At 48.7% G+C, this 16,145-nt stretch overlaps 1 protein-coding gene across 1 annotated transcript in view; it reads left to right on the forward strand.

Moving 5' to 3' along the window:
- The window catches only part of FBLN7 (fibulin 7), a 48,105-nt gene extending 36,535 nt beyond the window's left edge, over positions 1–11,570 (forward strand). Inside the window, exons 4-8 of the mRNA XM_055327186.1 lie at positions 185–310; positions 3,220–3,357; positions 4,284–4,421; positions 5,484–5,622; positions 7,092–11,570. Of these exons, the coding sequence (XP_055183161.1) occupies positions 185–310; positions 3,220–3,357; positions 4,284–4,421; positions 5,484–5,622; positions 7,092–7,464 (914 nt within the window). The 3' untranslated portion in view covers positions 7,465–11,570. The remainder of the gene's footprint in view (positions 1–184; positions 311–3,219; positions 3,358–4,283; positions 4,422–5,483; positions 5,623–7,091) is intronic.
- The last annotated feature ends 4,575 nt before the right edge of the window (positions 11,571–16,145 follow it).

Genomic DNA, 16,145 nt, shown 5'->3' on the forward strand with positions numbered 1-16,145 from the left:
GCTGCAGCTCAGGCCCAGCAGCCCCTCTCCCAGCTCTTGCTGCTCGGGGCAGCAGGGAGGGCAGAGTGGGCGAGCAAAAGCTGAAGTCATCTTGTCATGTGAAGACAGGTAACCGATCTCTGGTTTGGGTTCCTTTTAGAATTAGAACCCACCTACATGTATTTGAAAATTATTCCTTTCCTAGGCATCAGCGAATGCTCCAGCGAGCCTTGTCAGAATGGTGGAACATGTGTAGAAGGAGTCAATGAGTACAAATGCATCTGTCCTCCAGGGAGGACTGGGAGCCGTTGTCAGCACCAGGCCCAGACAGGTATGTGGCTGCTGTGGGGCTGCGGGAGGACGTTCCGCTGCAGAGGGAGGGCAGCCTGGTTGTGGGTCACCAGATGCAGATGTGTCAGGACCTTGGTTGCCCACCTGGGGAGAGGGCTCTTCGATCCTCTGGTTCCCTGACGTGGTTATCTGGGATAGGAATTAGCTCTTTTGTGTAAGCAGAGTTTTGGTCCTTTTTATGGAAGAAAATGCAGGTAGGGGGATTGCCCCCTCCCCAATATGAAAGCACCCCAAACTGGGAATTTGGCCCAAGAGGTTTTGTTGTTCCACCTTCACTTGTTACACATTTTCTCTGCAGATCGACAGAATGGCTCTTCATTTCAAATGCTTCCCTCACACCCTGTAAAGTCAGTAGTTAGTGAAACTAACCCTCAGAGCTGTGCAACTAGATATTTGACTGATGGTGAGCTTTTTTTTTCTTTACAGATTTTATTTTTATTATTTATTTGAGAGAGAGAGAGAGAGAGCATGAGCAGGCTGAGGGAGAAACAGGTTCCCCACTGAGCAGGGAGTCCGATGTGGAGCTCCATGCCAGGACCCCGAGATCAGGGACTGAGTGGAAGGCAGACGCTAAACTGACTGAGCCCCAGGCCCCCCTGGTGGTGAGCTTATTATCCACATCTTGAGTCCCAACACATCCCTAGCCAGGTGTAGAGGCTATGAAGTGGCTGTTTTTGCAGATGGCAAGACAATCCAATAAGGAATCTATGAAGGGTCTTACACTGTGCTGTAACCAACATTTCCTATATAAAAAAATCAAATCCTAAAGATGTCCTCTTTCTTTGCCAGAAAACTCTGGCAAACTCCTGTCTTGTTGTCTGGATTTCTATGTGGAATCTTGGTGTAGGGAGGAGGAATTGGTAGTTAACAGCAGTGTCCAGAAAACAGGAGCTTTGTCAGTACTTGATATTCTTGCATCAGACCCAGTGCAAGGCCAGTTTTAAATACTGCCCCCAGAGATTTGCTGCTTAATTGTCTTGGTTCCATTCAGCTGAGTCAGCCTTGCTGGGAGCTTTCTCAGAAAGAAGCTGCCCTCCCCAGGAGCCCAGAGGCTCCCTGCCAGCCCGCCCCTATCCCCGTGGCTGCTCTCTCTGGAAACAGAGACCAGAGGCAGGGCCTTCTTGACAGCCCCACTGCCTCTAGTCCTACTTAAAAACAGGAAGGAAAAAGAAATGGGCCTTCTTTCAACCCAGGTGAGCTGGTACTGGGTCCTGAATGTTCTAAACCCTACATGTCAGGGTTTCTGCTGTCAGGACCTTAGGCAGTTGCTCCTCAGGTCCGGGGGGCACTTTATATATAAAGTATCCCCATGACAAGAATCTCCCCGGGAAGGGGAAGAGGGAGTGAGGAGGTGCATCTGAAGCCAGCTTATGTCCTCATGGTCTCCTTGAACAGCTCAGCAAAGGCCGGGGTTCTTGCTCACCCGGTCTCCCAGCCTGGATCCTTCCTTCCCATCGGCTCTGCTCATGTCTGCCCAGCTCTGAGGGGAGCCTCTCTCCAAATACTTTTTTAAATCCATTCACCGGGATCCCTGGGTGGCACAGCGGTTTGGCGCCTGCCTTTGGCCCAGGGCGCGATCCTGGAGACCCAGGATCGAATCCCACGTTGGGCTCCCGGTGCATGGAGCCTGCTTCTCCCTCCGCCTGTGTCTCTGCCTCTCTCTCTCTCTCTGTGACTATCATAAATAAATAAAAAAAATTAAATCCATTCACCATTTCCCCCTATTATAATAGAATATACATACATAAAATTTACCACTTTAACCATTTCAAGTGTACTGGCCAGAGGCATTAAGTGCACTTACCCTGTTCTGCTGCAACCATCCACCTCCACTTTTTCACCTGGCCCTTGAAACTATAATTCCCATTTCCTCCTCTCCCGGCCTCCTGCTTTCCCAGTCTATGAATTTGACTACTCTGAGAACCTAGCCTCAGTGGAGTCACACAATACATGTCCTCTGGTGTCCTCTTCTATGTCATTACTTTCACTACTGATTCCTCTACCATCTCCCCTAACCTTGAGATCTCCAAATCCTTTGAAAACTTTCAAAAACGAATTTATTTTTTCTGATTAGAAAATTGATGTTCCTAGGGTGCCTGGGTGGCTCAGTCGATTAAACATCTGACTCCGGCCCAGGTCATGATCCTAGGGTTCTAGGATGGAGCCGGAGTGGAGTCCCTGTCTCTGATCAGTGAGGAGTCTCCTTGTCCCTCTGCCCCTCCTCCTGCTCAGTCTCTCTCTCTCTCTCTCTCAAATAAATAAATAGGGATGCTTGGGTGGCTCAGTTCACTAAGCATCTGCCTTCAGCTCAGGTCATGATCTTGGGGTCCTCCCCTGGAGCCTCATGGGGTGCCCTCCTCAGTGGGGAGTCTGTTTCTCCCTCCCCCTCTGCTCCTCCCCTGTTCGTGCTCGCTTGCGCGCTCTCTCTCAAATAAATAAATTCTTTCGGAAAATAAAATCTTTTTAAAAGAAAATTGATGTTCTTAGTTTAAAAACAAAAAGCTTAGATATTTTAGTAAAGTATAAAAATGACAACAAAAAAAGACACCCTACCCCACCCCCTCCAAAGAAAAGTTGTGTTTTACATTCCATAGTTTTAAACTCCGGGGATCACTGTTAGCATTTTGGCGTTTGTTCAGCCTTTGGAAGGGAAAGCGTGGATTTCAGAGCCCTGGGGTCCTTCTGTGCGCCGTGGCCGGGCTGCGGGCTCCTGCCAGGTGCTTCTCCCGCCCCCCGGGGCGCCGGCTCCTCGGGGTGGCCCTGGGCGCCTGCGGGTGTCCGGTCGCTCACTTGTCTTTCAGAGTAAGCTCTGAGGGGGGCCGCGCCCCGGTCTCGGTTCTCCTCCGGCCCCAGCCCGGCAGGTGCACTGAGGGTGTCTTCTCCCCGCAGCGGCCCCCGACGGCGGCGTGCCCGGCGACCCCTCGTTCAGCCGCGCGCCGCGCTGCGCGCAGGTGGAGAGGGCGCAGCACTGCAGCTGCGAGGCGGGATTCCAGCTGAGCGGCGCGGCCGGCCACGGCGTCTGCCAGGGTAGGCGGGAGCTCTGGGGGCGGGGGCGGGGCGGGGCGGGGGCGGGGCTCCCCGCGCCGCCCCCTGCCGCGGCCGCACCCGCACGGGGGTGGGGCGGGGCGGGGCGAGTCTCCGAAAGCCCCGCCCAGCTCGCCGTCTAGGTGAGCGGCGACCTAAGGGCGGCCGAGACGCAGCTCTACGCCACAGGCGGTAAGAAGTCAAGGCTGGAGAAGCGGCGGAGCGCAGGCTGGGCCCCGTGTCAGGAGCCCGCGGGGCGCTCCAGACGGCGCGCACCCGCGTCGAAGGGCCTCGCGCCCCCCTGCCGCATCCCCGCTGCAGAGAGAGCTGGAGTCCTGGTGCGTCAGGAAGGCCCCTGCGCTGTGCCCGGCAGGGGGACTCCGCCCCGGCCCCCTCTCTACTTCGCTCTGTGGACCCAGCCAGCTCCAGCCAGCTCCAGCCAGCTCCAGCCGACCTCTCTTGATACCAAAGTGTCTCTGAGAAAAACTCACACCAAACGGGCCCAACCCAGAGAACTGGCCAGTTGGGTGCGAACCGCCTCGTTTTACAGCAGCAGAAACGAGACCCTCGTTGATGAGGCCAGTTTCAAGTGGGGCTGGGACCCAGGCTGGTACTCTGGGCTGCCCACCTGATCTGCCAGCCTCTGCAGGGTCCCCCGTTAGTCTTCAGCCTTACGCGGAGCAACCCCTCTGGGGTCTACTACTAGGTCCCTGTCACCCCTCCCTTCAGCCCTCTGGGCCCCTGGCTGGGGAAGAAAGAGGCATATGCTTGCCATTCTTCTGGGTGCTCTGCTGGGGACAGGGCACTGGGCCCAGCCACTAAGCCACAGTGGCCATCGCCTCGAAGAATTGAGGCACAGCCATCCTGGGTCATGGTTACTGGATGTCCACCTCGTGGCTTCTGGTCATACCGGGCACTTCTGTCTCCAGATGTGAATGAATGTGAGCTCTACGGGCAGGAGGGACGCCCCCGGCTCTGCATGCACACCTGTGTGAACACCCCAGGTTCCTATCGCTGTGCCTGCCCCAGCGGGTACCGGATGCTGGCTGATGGGAAGAGTTGTGAGGGTGAGTGATGCTGCTGTAGAGGCAGGTGGCTGCAGGGCTCGAGGGAGAGCCTGGCTGGTCCAAGACAGTGGCTCCAGCACTGGGAAAGAAGGAACAGAGAAGGCAAGGGCTCGTCCATGTGGAATGTGAGAGGAGAGGGGCTTCCCAGTGATGTCCTAGTGGGGCTCTGCTGCAAGGATCCTAGAAGTGGGTAACCTGGGACTGGAGAAGACCCTTCCATCCATCCCCCATTTGTCCACACCTCCATCCATCCCTCCTTCTCTCCCTCCCTCTCTCCATCCATTCATCCCTTTCCTCCATCCATTCTTCCATTCCTCCATCCATCCATCCCCCAATCATACACCCTCCATCCATCTCTCCTTCATCCCTCCCTCCCTTCCTCCCTCCCTCCCTCCATCCCCCTTCCATCTCTCCAACCATCCATCTCTCCTTCTATCCATTCATCCCTTCATCCATCCTTCCATCCCTTCCTCCTTCCATTCATCCATCTCTCCATCCATCCCTCTATCTATCCATCTCCATCCATCCCTCCCTCTATCCATTCATCCCACAAATGCTCAAGAAGGTCCAGGTAGGTTTGTGCAGATTGGGTTCCAGCTGAGGGAAGGCAGCAGCAGAGAACTCCTACAAAGGAGAGTGGAGACATCTGCATTTGGGGTGGGGTGAGCCTGAGGAGAAAGCCTTTCCACAAGATTTGACTCTTAAGGGGCCTAATAACAGCTATTGAGGGGAGACTCTAGGGCATTTAGGCTGAGGAGGAGGCAGGTCTGAGTGAAGCATTGTGACCTGTGACCTGTAACACTCCTGTGTTTTTAGCACCTCTGTAACCTGTCTACCTTGAGGAAAGACAAGATCTCAGGGAGGGGGGCTCCCCTGTACGGTTCTGCAGCACTTCCACAAGGTCTGGATTTCAAATAGTTAAAGATGACAGGGTTTCCTGTTTGAAAAATAAGTATTGGGTATTTGGAAAGCTCACCACACTCCAATGTGGTTTTTCATGTGGTCGTGTGATGGAAGGGACCTTAGGGGATCTTCACCCTTCCTGGGTGTCCCTTATTTCAGATGTTGATGAATGTGTGAGCCCACAGCTCATGTGCCCCCGGGGGACCATGTGCATCAACACCGGTGGAAGCTTCCAGTGCGTTAGCCCGGAATGCCCTGAGGGCAGTGGCAATGTGAGCTACGTGAAGACTTCTCCATTGTGAGTATAGCTAGGGCCACCCATGGCTGGGCACATTTGTCCCTCACCCAGGCCTCCATGGTTGGCCCCCCTGCCTGGGCCAGATTCAGAGGTTCTTAGGAGAAGATACAGTTATATCCAAGGAAAGATGGAAGGCAGGGAGCTGGAAGTCCGGCTTCTCTGAACTTCCATTTCCCTTTGGTGGTTGCATTTAATGCAATGCTGCTGTGTGCAGCCATAACCCAGTTTGCCCTCATAGGAGTAATGTTCCAAGTGTTCCCTATGGACATGGAGGATGATGGATTATAGCCACCTGGGTGCAGTACTGTTGGGCATGGGGGTGGCCACTGGAGAGAAGACTGCTGTGGTGATGTTACCAGGAGGGTAGGTAGATATTACACAGATTTGGGAGAGGATTGTTTCCTCATGTTCACTTGGCTAATAACGGCATTTCCAGTCACACTGCATGTCCTGTGCACTTTGTGTTCTATTGATCTACTTTTCCACTGGTTTAGGAGGTTTGAGTTCCGGTAATCTAAGCACCTAATGGTTTGTGGGTGTTTTTTTTGTTTTTTTTTTTTTCAAAAGGTGGGAGACAGGCCTTTCAGGAGAATAACAACTATCACAAAATACCTCTATTTTCTTCTGAAAGAGATCACAAGAGCCTTAGCATTGTCTTTAGAATGAATTAACTTCACAAGTTCAGATATTTGAATTGCTTTCTGGGCTAGAAAGAACTATCTATGCTGCTTTCTGGCAGCATAGAAGCATCAAGAAGGTCAGTGGCACTGAACAGTGGCAGTTATTTACTGAGACCAGAGGCAGCAGGATCTTCCTCAGAAGTCACTCAGTGAAGGGACTGTATGTCATAGCCTATGGGGACAACCCCGATTATCAGCCAGGTGCAATATTCGACCTACATAACTGTGATAATATGAGTCACTAAATATGTTAAATCATATCTGTGTGTTGGATAAAGTAAAAAAATATCAGAAGCACTTCCACAAGATCCTGATTCCAAATGGTTAAGACGAGGTTTCCTCTTTAAGAATAAATACTGGGTGCTTGCAAAGTTCACCTCCTGTAGAGCAGCACATTCCAGGGTTTTGCCGGCTACCTGCTGGGGTCCCAGCATTGCTGAGAGAGGTCTTGGCATGTATAGAAGGGGTGCCTGGTTTGAATACCAGCATCATCACTACTTCATCTTCGTGGCTGTATCTGTCTGTAAAAACTACAGTAACAGCATATATAAATATACGTGGACATGCATACAGATGCAAATGGGTCAGGGGAGCACTTCTTCCCTGGCCACACCTGCCGCCCGCCCCACTCACTGGCCAGTAGCTTTGAGTGCCTGTGGTGAGGGGCTGGTGGAGAAGGTCACTCTAGTGGCCTCTGCAAGAAGGCAATGGGGCAGACAAGCCAGGGCAGAGCAACCTCTCCTGAGTCTCCCCAAGACTGACTCCCTACTTTTGGCCTCTCTGTTCCAGCCAGTGTGAGCGAAACCCCTGCCCCATGGACAGCAGACCGTGCCGGCATTTGCCCAAGACCATCTCCTTCCATTACCTTTCTCTGCCCTCCAACCTGAAGACACCCATCACGCTCTTCCGCATGGCTACAGCCTCTGCCCCCGGCCGACCTGGACCCAACAGCCTGCGGTTTGGGATCGTGGGTGGGAACAGCCGGGGACACTTCGTGATGCAGCGCTCGGACCGGCAGACGGGGGAGCTGATCCTCGTCCAGACCCTGGAGGGTCCTCAGACGCTAGAGGTGGATGTCGACATGTCGGAATACCTGGACCGCACCTTCCAAGCCAACCACGTGTCCAAGGTCACCATCTTTGTGTCCCCTTATGACTTCTAGGGCAGCTGGGGGGTCACGGCGGTGCAGAGATCTGGGCTCATTTCTCTTCCTCAAAGATCCAGCTGAGGGCCCTGCCAGTGACAGCTCTCTCTCCCCACCCTGCCTTGCCCCTGCCCACCCGTCTGTGCCCCCAGGTTCCTAGGGCAGTGCTGACACTCTTCCACGGAGTGGCACACATGGCAGCCACAGGACCCAAACTGCTGCCATCACGGTTTGTTTTGGTTTTTTTCTGCTTTAAGCTCTTCCTTTAGATTATGCATGAACCTTCTCAAGTCTTTTCTACAGGGAAATGGGCAGTTTTTCAAAATGCTAGGTAAATGGCAGTGTGTGTTTGTACCAGCTGGGGAGGGAAATGCTTACGGTGTGTGTCTGAAATGACTGTCAGTCCTCTGTATCACTAGAGTCAAGCCTCGTTATGAAGCTGCTCTAGCATGCTGAGGGCCGGATCATGCCCTTGCAACGTGGGGCATAGGGAGTGGGTCTCCTGCCACAGCCTGGCATGCTGTTCTCATCTGCATTCCCTCTGTGACATGCCTGCCAGCCTTTTCACAGAAAGCCATGGCAAGGCCTAGTACCCACACACAGATTCTTCTAGACCAAGGAACCGACATTAAAGCATAAGTGCTGCCTGAATGAATTCCCTTTTGAGAAATCATATCTCAGAACATAACCTGGTATTACAACTGAAGAAATAAAGTCAGTTGCTCCTCCGTGCCCACCTGGCCTGTCCCTGAATGGGAGTTAGCCCAGTTCCTTCTAGGAGGGGATACCTGGCTCTCTATCTAGGCTGGAGCCACTGGGATAAATGCAGAAGAAAGAAAACATGGAGGTAACCTTGAGATTACACCACCAACAGAAATTTGGCTTGGCCAAATGGGAGAAGGCAACATCTGGCTGTGGCGAGCTTACGAAAATGCTTGAATTTACATTGATTCCAGGGCCTCCTACTTCAGGTGTAGGAGCCAAGGGGCAGAGCCCTCCAGGTGACTAAAGAAAACAAGCACTGGCTTGGACATGGGGTAGGGTGGAGGAGACCATTCAAGTTAAAACCAAAAAGCCAGCTGAACTGGGAGGAGCCAAATACATGTTAATCTAGGTGAGATTTCATCAGATATTTTAATTAAAAATTCTTTGTATTTGCCTTGGTGAGATGGGGCCAGAGGAAGTGTGTTGCCCAGTTAGTGATTAAGCCATATACCAAGATGGTTTCTAGGAAACACCTATCCTTGTCTTATTGTGTCAAAGAGTGAGACCCGGTCAAGAGTTGCTTTTGACATGTTTCTTCTCTCGTGGGCCCGGCTGCAGTCTCTCTAACAACAGAATGAGGGCCTGCAAATCTGCTTTTGTGGCCTGTTACAAGACTGTAGTCAAAATATTAGCCACAGCCTGTGTTTTCAAATGGTGCTATGACTGGGGTTAGATCCTTGCATGCCATCCAGTCCCCTGTGCAGAATGCCAAGGAGGGCAGTCCAAGGGCATGGCCATGACCCTGAAAGTACAGTGTCACAGCAGTGCATTCCTCCCTCCGAGAGCAGGACTGGTTTTGAGGGACAAGACTCTCACCTCCCAGCAGGTGAGGAGTGATTTGGGAGCTACAGAGCACGTGCCCTGCCTAGACTGATGTATGATGATGACTTGGATGCCATGTAGGCCCAGTCTAAAACAGTGGTTTACATCACCATGACTGCTGTCATCAAAGCTGCTTCCCATTTATGGATTCCCAAACCCAGCCCTGTCCCCACAGTACCAACATATGAATGCCTGATGGCTTGGGACCCCATTTTGTGGATGATGCCTGGGCTCTTCCTCCCTGGGCAATACCTTGTCTCTGCACTCTTTCCACTACTCACTTTCCTCTGGAAAACCAACTTCTCCCTTGTCCTTTCCTAGCTGTAGTATGCACTAGGCCAGAGTAGTGAGGAGTTACCAGAGAAGCTAGGAGTTGTACCTCTCTCTAGGTAAGACAGCTTCCTATCATCGGCATTGTAAAACTGTTACCATGCATAGTTGCAAACACGTACAGAAGTAGAATAGTATGATGAACGCCATGTGGAAACCACCAGCTTCAACAATTAACAATTGTTAATTCAACAATTAACATACAGCCAACTTTCCCCTACCACGATGTTTTTGAGCAGATCCTGGACATCATATCATTTCATTGGTAAATATGTCAGCATATATCTATCTCTAAACCACACAGGGACTTCTGAAAAAGCATAACCTCAATACCAATCACGCTTAAAAATCAGTAATTCCTTAATACCTTCAAATATTCAGTCATTTGTCAAATTTCTGAGTGGCTCATGAGTTTTTGTTTGAGTTAGGTCCATGCTCTGTAATTTGTGGACATGCATCTCAAGTCTCCTTTAAATGTAGCAATGGCTCTCACCCTTTAGCACATACTGGAATAACATTGAGACTTGATAGAAGATGGTATTGGATCGTGTGACCTGTAGAATTTCTCAGTGTGGGTCTTCCCGAGTGCATCTCTGTAGTGTCTTTTAACAGGTTCCTCTGTCCTGTTTCATATATATATATATATATATATATATATATATATATATATATATAGTTGTATTGAGAGATTTAGTCAGAGTCCAGTTGTGTTTATTTGTGCAAGACTACTTTATTGGGGGTGACAGGTACTTCTGGTGGGAGCCATACAATCTCTAGTTGCCTCAATTTTCTGATGGTAGCAGCCATTCATGATTACTGCATAGACCCGCTACTTCTTCAGGGGTTGCAAACAGTATTCTTCGATTTAATGCACAGCACAGTATTCTAGTGCTGTTGTTTCTTGTTAGTTGGCATACTTTATAAAGAGAAACTTCTTTTATCAATTCTTTGTTTGGTTAGTCTGAAGTTTGGTTTGTATAGGAAGGCAGCATAAATTCTTGATTTTTTTCCCCTTCCTTAGTTTCCATGGTGATTTTCTGGCATCTTTCCAAGCTCTCCAGTGAGAGTTGTTTTCTGCTTTGAGTATATTATGAACTTATGGTTTAAACATATTTCATGTGTGTTTCAATCCATTGCAGTTGTATCTTTACTGTTACTGAAATTATCTTATTTTTGGCTCTTGGGAAGTGTGTTAAGTTGGCTGATTCCTTTTGATATGACCCTAGTGGTCTTTGATGGTTCTGTAGTTATCTTGTATGGCAAAATGTTTCAGGTTCATCTTTGTATTTTATGCCCTAGCTCTGAAGTCATCCAGTGGTTCCCAGGGGCCTCTGGTTCCTCTTAGTAGGCAATAATAATTAGAGACCAAAATCTGGGTGTGAGAAGTGCTCACTGTAGTGGTTTGGTCACTGTTTCTTGGTGTTAGTGGACAGATCTAGGAAATATGTACTATGAGTTTATAATGATACTTCCAATTCAGTTCAGGAGTATAGGGTTTTTAATGTAACCTTACTGATTTTACATCTGCTCTTCTTTTACTCATTCTGAAAACCTCTTTCTCAAAATCACCAAAATAACTGCATATTGTTTTAAATCCTCAGAATAACAATGCCCAAACTACCATAAAAATAGTTACTAAAAACAGTTAAAATTTTCTTTTGCAGTTTTTGTCCTTAGGGTTTTGCCATTAGGGATGTCCCATCAAATTACTATTTTAAAATAACTTAGAATAGTGGTTATGTTTCAAACTTAAATCAGGGTTATGGTTACTTTATTTTGCTTAAAACTTTAGATTGCTTTTTTATTTTAATTTTTTTATAATTATGTAAACTATTTACATGGCTCCAAAGTCAAATCCACAAAATGAGCTACTTTCAGAGAAATCTGTATCGTGACCCAGTCCCCTCCCCCTCCTTCTGCCTTAGATAATACTTTTTTCCCATTTATTCTTCCATTAAAAAAAAAAATATATATATATATATATATAGACGAATGATAAATGATAGCACAGTATTTCACACTTTCCTTGGTCTTGCTTTCTTTTCCCCATAACAATATACTGAATATCATTCCATAGAACAAGAGAATGTTCTCCTATTAAATGCTCCATTATGAGGTCATACATACCATTGTTTATTCAACCAGTCACCCTTGATTGACAATTGGGTTGTTTCCAATCCTTTGCTATTAAAAGTATTGCAGCAATATGCATTTGTCTTCTTGTATTTTTGCCTTTTTATCTGAGGTCAATTTTTCCTCTATAAGAATTACACTTCCTGTCTGCAACAGTGTATGGGAGTTCCTATTCCTGAATCAAAGAAGGCCCCAGTGGTGTCCCTAATTCTCATAACTGCACACATACCATATGTCCTCCTTTGGAAGGACATAGAAGACTGAATGTAGGGATATTCCACAACTACCCCACCTGCCTGTCCAAGACTTCTAGCAGTCAACAGTCACCAGAAAGATAAGAGACCAGCCAACTGGATCACAGACTCATGACAGATGGAAAGTTAGCTAAGTTTTTGGATAACTTTTAAAAGTCATACTTTTAAAACGTAGCACCTCCAATAGTAGCCACCCCCCCAAAAAAAAAGGGGGAATATGAGCCTAGAACAAAATATCACTGCAGAGACATAGTAAACTTGATAGGTTTACTGGAAATCTGAGCATGTGCCCCAAGGACAGACGTGAAGAAGCAGACTTGAATGGGTTACCTGCCACCAGCCACTGCCTCAGCTTTTACCACACCCACACTGCAGGGATGGGAAGATGGACTGTCATGACTTTTACCTTGTACATATGAAAATCTACAGGTATTTATAAGGTACATAAATATTCCTGAATGTCTACTCTGTTGCAGGCACTGTTTTAGTTGCCTAGGATACACCAGTTGACAAGATTGACAGAGATCCTGACCTCATGGAGCTTATGTTTCAGCAAGTGAGATGATAATACACATGAGATCAAGAAAAGTACATAATTTCAAAGAGGGATGAGTGCTATGAAAATGAAAGCAGCACAAGAGGGTGTCAGCGTATAGTAAATGCACGCACTAATCCACGCAGACAGATCATCTAGGAAGCCTAGATGTTGCAAACACTGTAATCGTGTGTGGTGACAGTGAGATCTGACCTCTCAGTGTTTGGAAATATGACCCAAAATATCTAGTGTTTGAATGAAGGAGTGATGTAAAGCAAGACCTAGAATGACCACATTGGCTCATGGGCATGAAGGAAAGCCATATACACAGAGAGAGAACAATGATGTTGACATGGAAAGAGGAAACGAGACCATGGGGACTTGCAAGGGGAGCCTAATTTTGTATTCTGTTCATTCCTGCTGTATAGCATATCCCATTATAGTATTATACTCTTGGATTCTGTGGGTCAGGAATTCAGACAGAGCAGAGTTTGTATTTGCTTCCACACTGTTGGCACCTCCCTCAGCTAGGAGGACCCCAGGGCCGGGGCTGCAGTTACCTGAGGGTCACTGACTCACTCACATGTCTGTTTTATTTTTTTTAATTTTTATTTATGATAGAGAGAGAGAGAGAGAGAGAGAGAGAGAGAGAGAGAGATAGAGAGAAAGAGAGAGAGAGAGAAAGAGAGAGAGAGGCAGAGACACAGGCAGAGGGAGAAGCAGGCTCATGCACCGGGAGCCCGACGTGGGATCCGATCCCGGGTCTCCAGGACCGCGCCCTGGGCCAAAGGCAGGCGCCAAACCGCTGCGCCATCCAGGGATCCCTCACTCACATGTCTGACCTGGGCTGGGAAACTTGAAGACTGGGACTGTTTCTCTGCTTCTTGGATGTATCTGTCCTCCCTACTCAAGCCACCAAATGCCATCAGAGGAAGTTTGTTTCTCACCCCTCGCCAAGTCCTCCCATGGGTTGATAGATGTTACAGGTTCCTTCATTCCCGCCTTTGGCCAGGCCAATAGAGGGTGGCAGACTGGGTTGCAGCTTGCATGCTGGAGATAAGAACACTGCCCTCTGTGTGTGTTGGGGGGGGGGGGGACAACCCTTTCTCACTCCAGTGCTGATTTTAGGTTACAGATGTATCTGTAACCTGGCCATGTGGGAATTCAACACATTCCATGTTCAATCATAATTGTAGTATCTCCCCAAAGGCAGCTGGATTCTAGAATGTAACCCCAAATCCCGAGAGTCCTGAATGGTCTGGCCCCTGCTGACCTCTGGGACCACTGCTCATGAAGTTCCCAAATGCACTGGCTCCTTTCTGCCCTTTGACTCTGCCAAGCTCATTCCTGCCTCAGGGCCTTTTGGCTTTGCTGCTTCCTCCCTGCAGTGCTCCTCGCTTAGCCCTCACTGGGTGTAGCTCAGACATCCCTTCCTCTTGAGGGGCCGTTCCAGCTGCCCTTGCTAATGCTGCTCACCCTCTGTAGTCCCTCTGGATTGCTTTCCTCTGCTGCTTTTTCTTATTTTAAAGCATTTTTCACTATCTGAAATAATTGTATTTGTTACCTGGCTTTTTTTCTCTCTCCCCATTGCACAGACCCTGTTGGTTGCCCATTCAAGATCCATTTTCCTTTTCTACCTTCTGAAAAGAAGGTGGCCTGTTTTGTTCGGGCCACCTTCTCTTGTTGATGTGGGCTAAATTCTGTCGCCCACACCCCAAAATTCTATGTTGAAGTCCTAAACCCTAGTACTTCCAAATGGGACTGTATTTGGAGACAGGGTCTTTAAAGAGATGATTCAGTTAAAATGAGGTGATGAGGCTGGTCACTGATCCAGTATGACTGGTGTCTTTATAAAAAGAAATAAGGAAAGAGATACACACAGAGGGAAGACCATATGAGGATAGAGGGAAGAGAAGATAGACATCCACATGTCAAGGAGCAAGGCTTCGGAAGAAACCAACCTTGCTGACACCTTGATCTCAGACTTCTAGCCTCCAGAACTGTGAGAAAATCGTGTTGTCACATCGCCTGGCCTTCGGTACTGTTATGGCAGACCTAGCCAACAAATACACTACTTATTCCAGCCTGTGTCTTAGGGGAAGAGGACCACCACACCCCACTCCCCTCTAGGCTCCAAGGCAACACAGTGCATTACCCTTGACAGATGAGTATCTGACACCCAGACTGGAGCCAGCCATGCAGGGCATTCCCCAGGTGAGTGCTGTGTCCCACGGAGTGTCCCAGGCAGAGTGAAGGGAATGGGGCTTTCTTAAAATGTGGTTGGAAAGGTCTCTTTCTTTTCCACTGGATGGAAGGAAATGTCATCACATTTGAAGTGGGAAGCTTCTCTCAATGAGAGAAGAGAGTTTAAGGAAAAAGGTTCCTGGCTGAAAGCATTGCCAAGGGAACCCAGTTAAAGATGTCCGAAGCTTTCCCACCTGTGGACTTCCTGTCCTTCCATAACGTGGTTGTGGTGTAAGTGGGCTGGAGATGGAGTTCTTGGTGTTTGAAGCCCAATACAGCCTGGATCTAACTGGCTTGACTCCTGACTCCATGAGAGCAGGCAACTTTTCTGCACGCCTGCTACCGCAGCCCCAGCCTCTGCCTGCTAACAGAAGGTGCTCAATACTTGTTCATCAACTGATGACTGAAAAACCTTTCGTCATGAGGACTGATGTGAATACATTAAGGGGGGCCACCCATGGCTGCTATAAACAACCTGGCTTTAATTCAGTTTGGAAAGAGGAGGGCTGGGACAGTCGATTGGGAAGGGAATATTAGAAAGAGGAACAGGAAGGAAACAGGGGTGAGGGCCTCTTATAGATGGAAATTCTTAATGACAGACACTGGTGAATTCGGGGAGACCTTTCCTATTCTCCTGTCTCTGGAGTCGTGGTAGGCCTGCACTTCCTTCCCCTGTGGCTGGGGGTGGGACCTGTCCTGGCTAAGAGGGGGTACATGTCTCTTTAGGGCCAAGGACTGAGCTGGGCCAGTGGAACCCCTGAGTTCTCTAGCCTCCAGCATGGCGAATGGTCCCACTCACATGGAGGCTGCCCTTTCAGCTCAGGTGCCTGATGCAATGAACTGCTGACCTACAGCATGAACAGCATGAGCATAACATCATCCTTGTGGTTTTAAGCCATGGAGATTTTTAGGATTGTCACCCCAACATAACTATCCTTACTGCTTCAGGGCAGAAAGGGAAAAAATAAATGAGAGAGAATTCCTCCATCACTGGATGATGAGATTATGCTGTGAACTCAGAATGGAGTAGATTCGACTCCTTCTACCTGCTTTACAACAAACAGACATGCACATGACTTATATCTTAAATTGCAAAACTGGGCTAGAATGGTATGTCTCAAAGGTTGAGGTAGGCTTCCCAGCACCACAGAAGAGTATTGGGAGGTTGTAGAGGCCAAACCCCAGCTCTGCCCCCAAACTCCTACCTTGGAGAATAGGCTTTGTGTTGTTGGTTGAATTGTGTCCTCCTGAAAAGTTATGTTCAGTCTAACACCTCGTACTTGTGAATGTGACCTTGCTTGGAAATAGGGTTTTCACAGATATAAGCAATTAAATGAAAATGAGGGTGGACCATAGCCCAATGACTGGTATCCTTATAAGAGAAGACAGATGCAGATTGGATTTACACTGTCATAGCTAAGAAGTGCCAAGGATTGCCAGTTATCACCAGAAGCTAGGAAGAGGCAGGGCAAGATCCTGCCTTAGAACCCTCAGAGGGGGTGTGGCCCTGTTGGTGCCTTGATTTTAGACTTGTCACTTCTGGAACTGAGAAGAAATTTCTGTCGTTTTAAGGTACCCAGTTTGGGGTGCTCTGTTACAGCAGCCCTAGGAAACAA

This window comes from Nyctereutes procyonoides, unplaced genomic scaffold, assembly GCF_905146905.1.
Source record: "Nyctereutes procyonoides isolate TBG_1078 unplaced genomic scaffold, NYPRO_anot_genome, whole genome shotgun sequence".
NCBI lineage: Eukaryota > Metazoa > Chordata > Mammalia > Carnivora > Canidae > Nyctereutes > Nyctereutes procyonoides.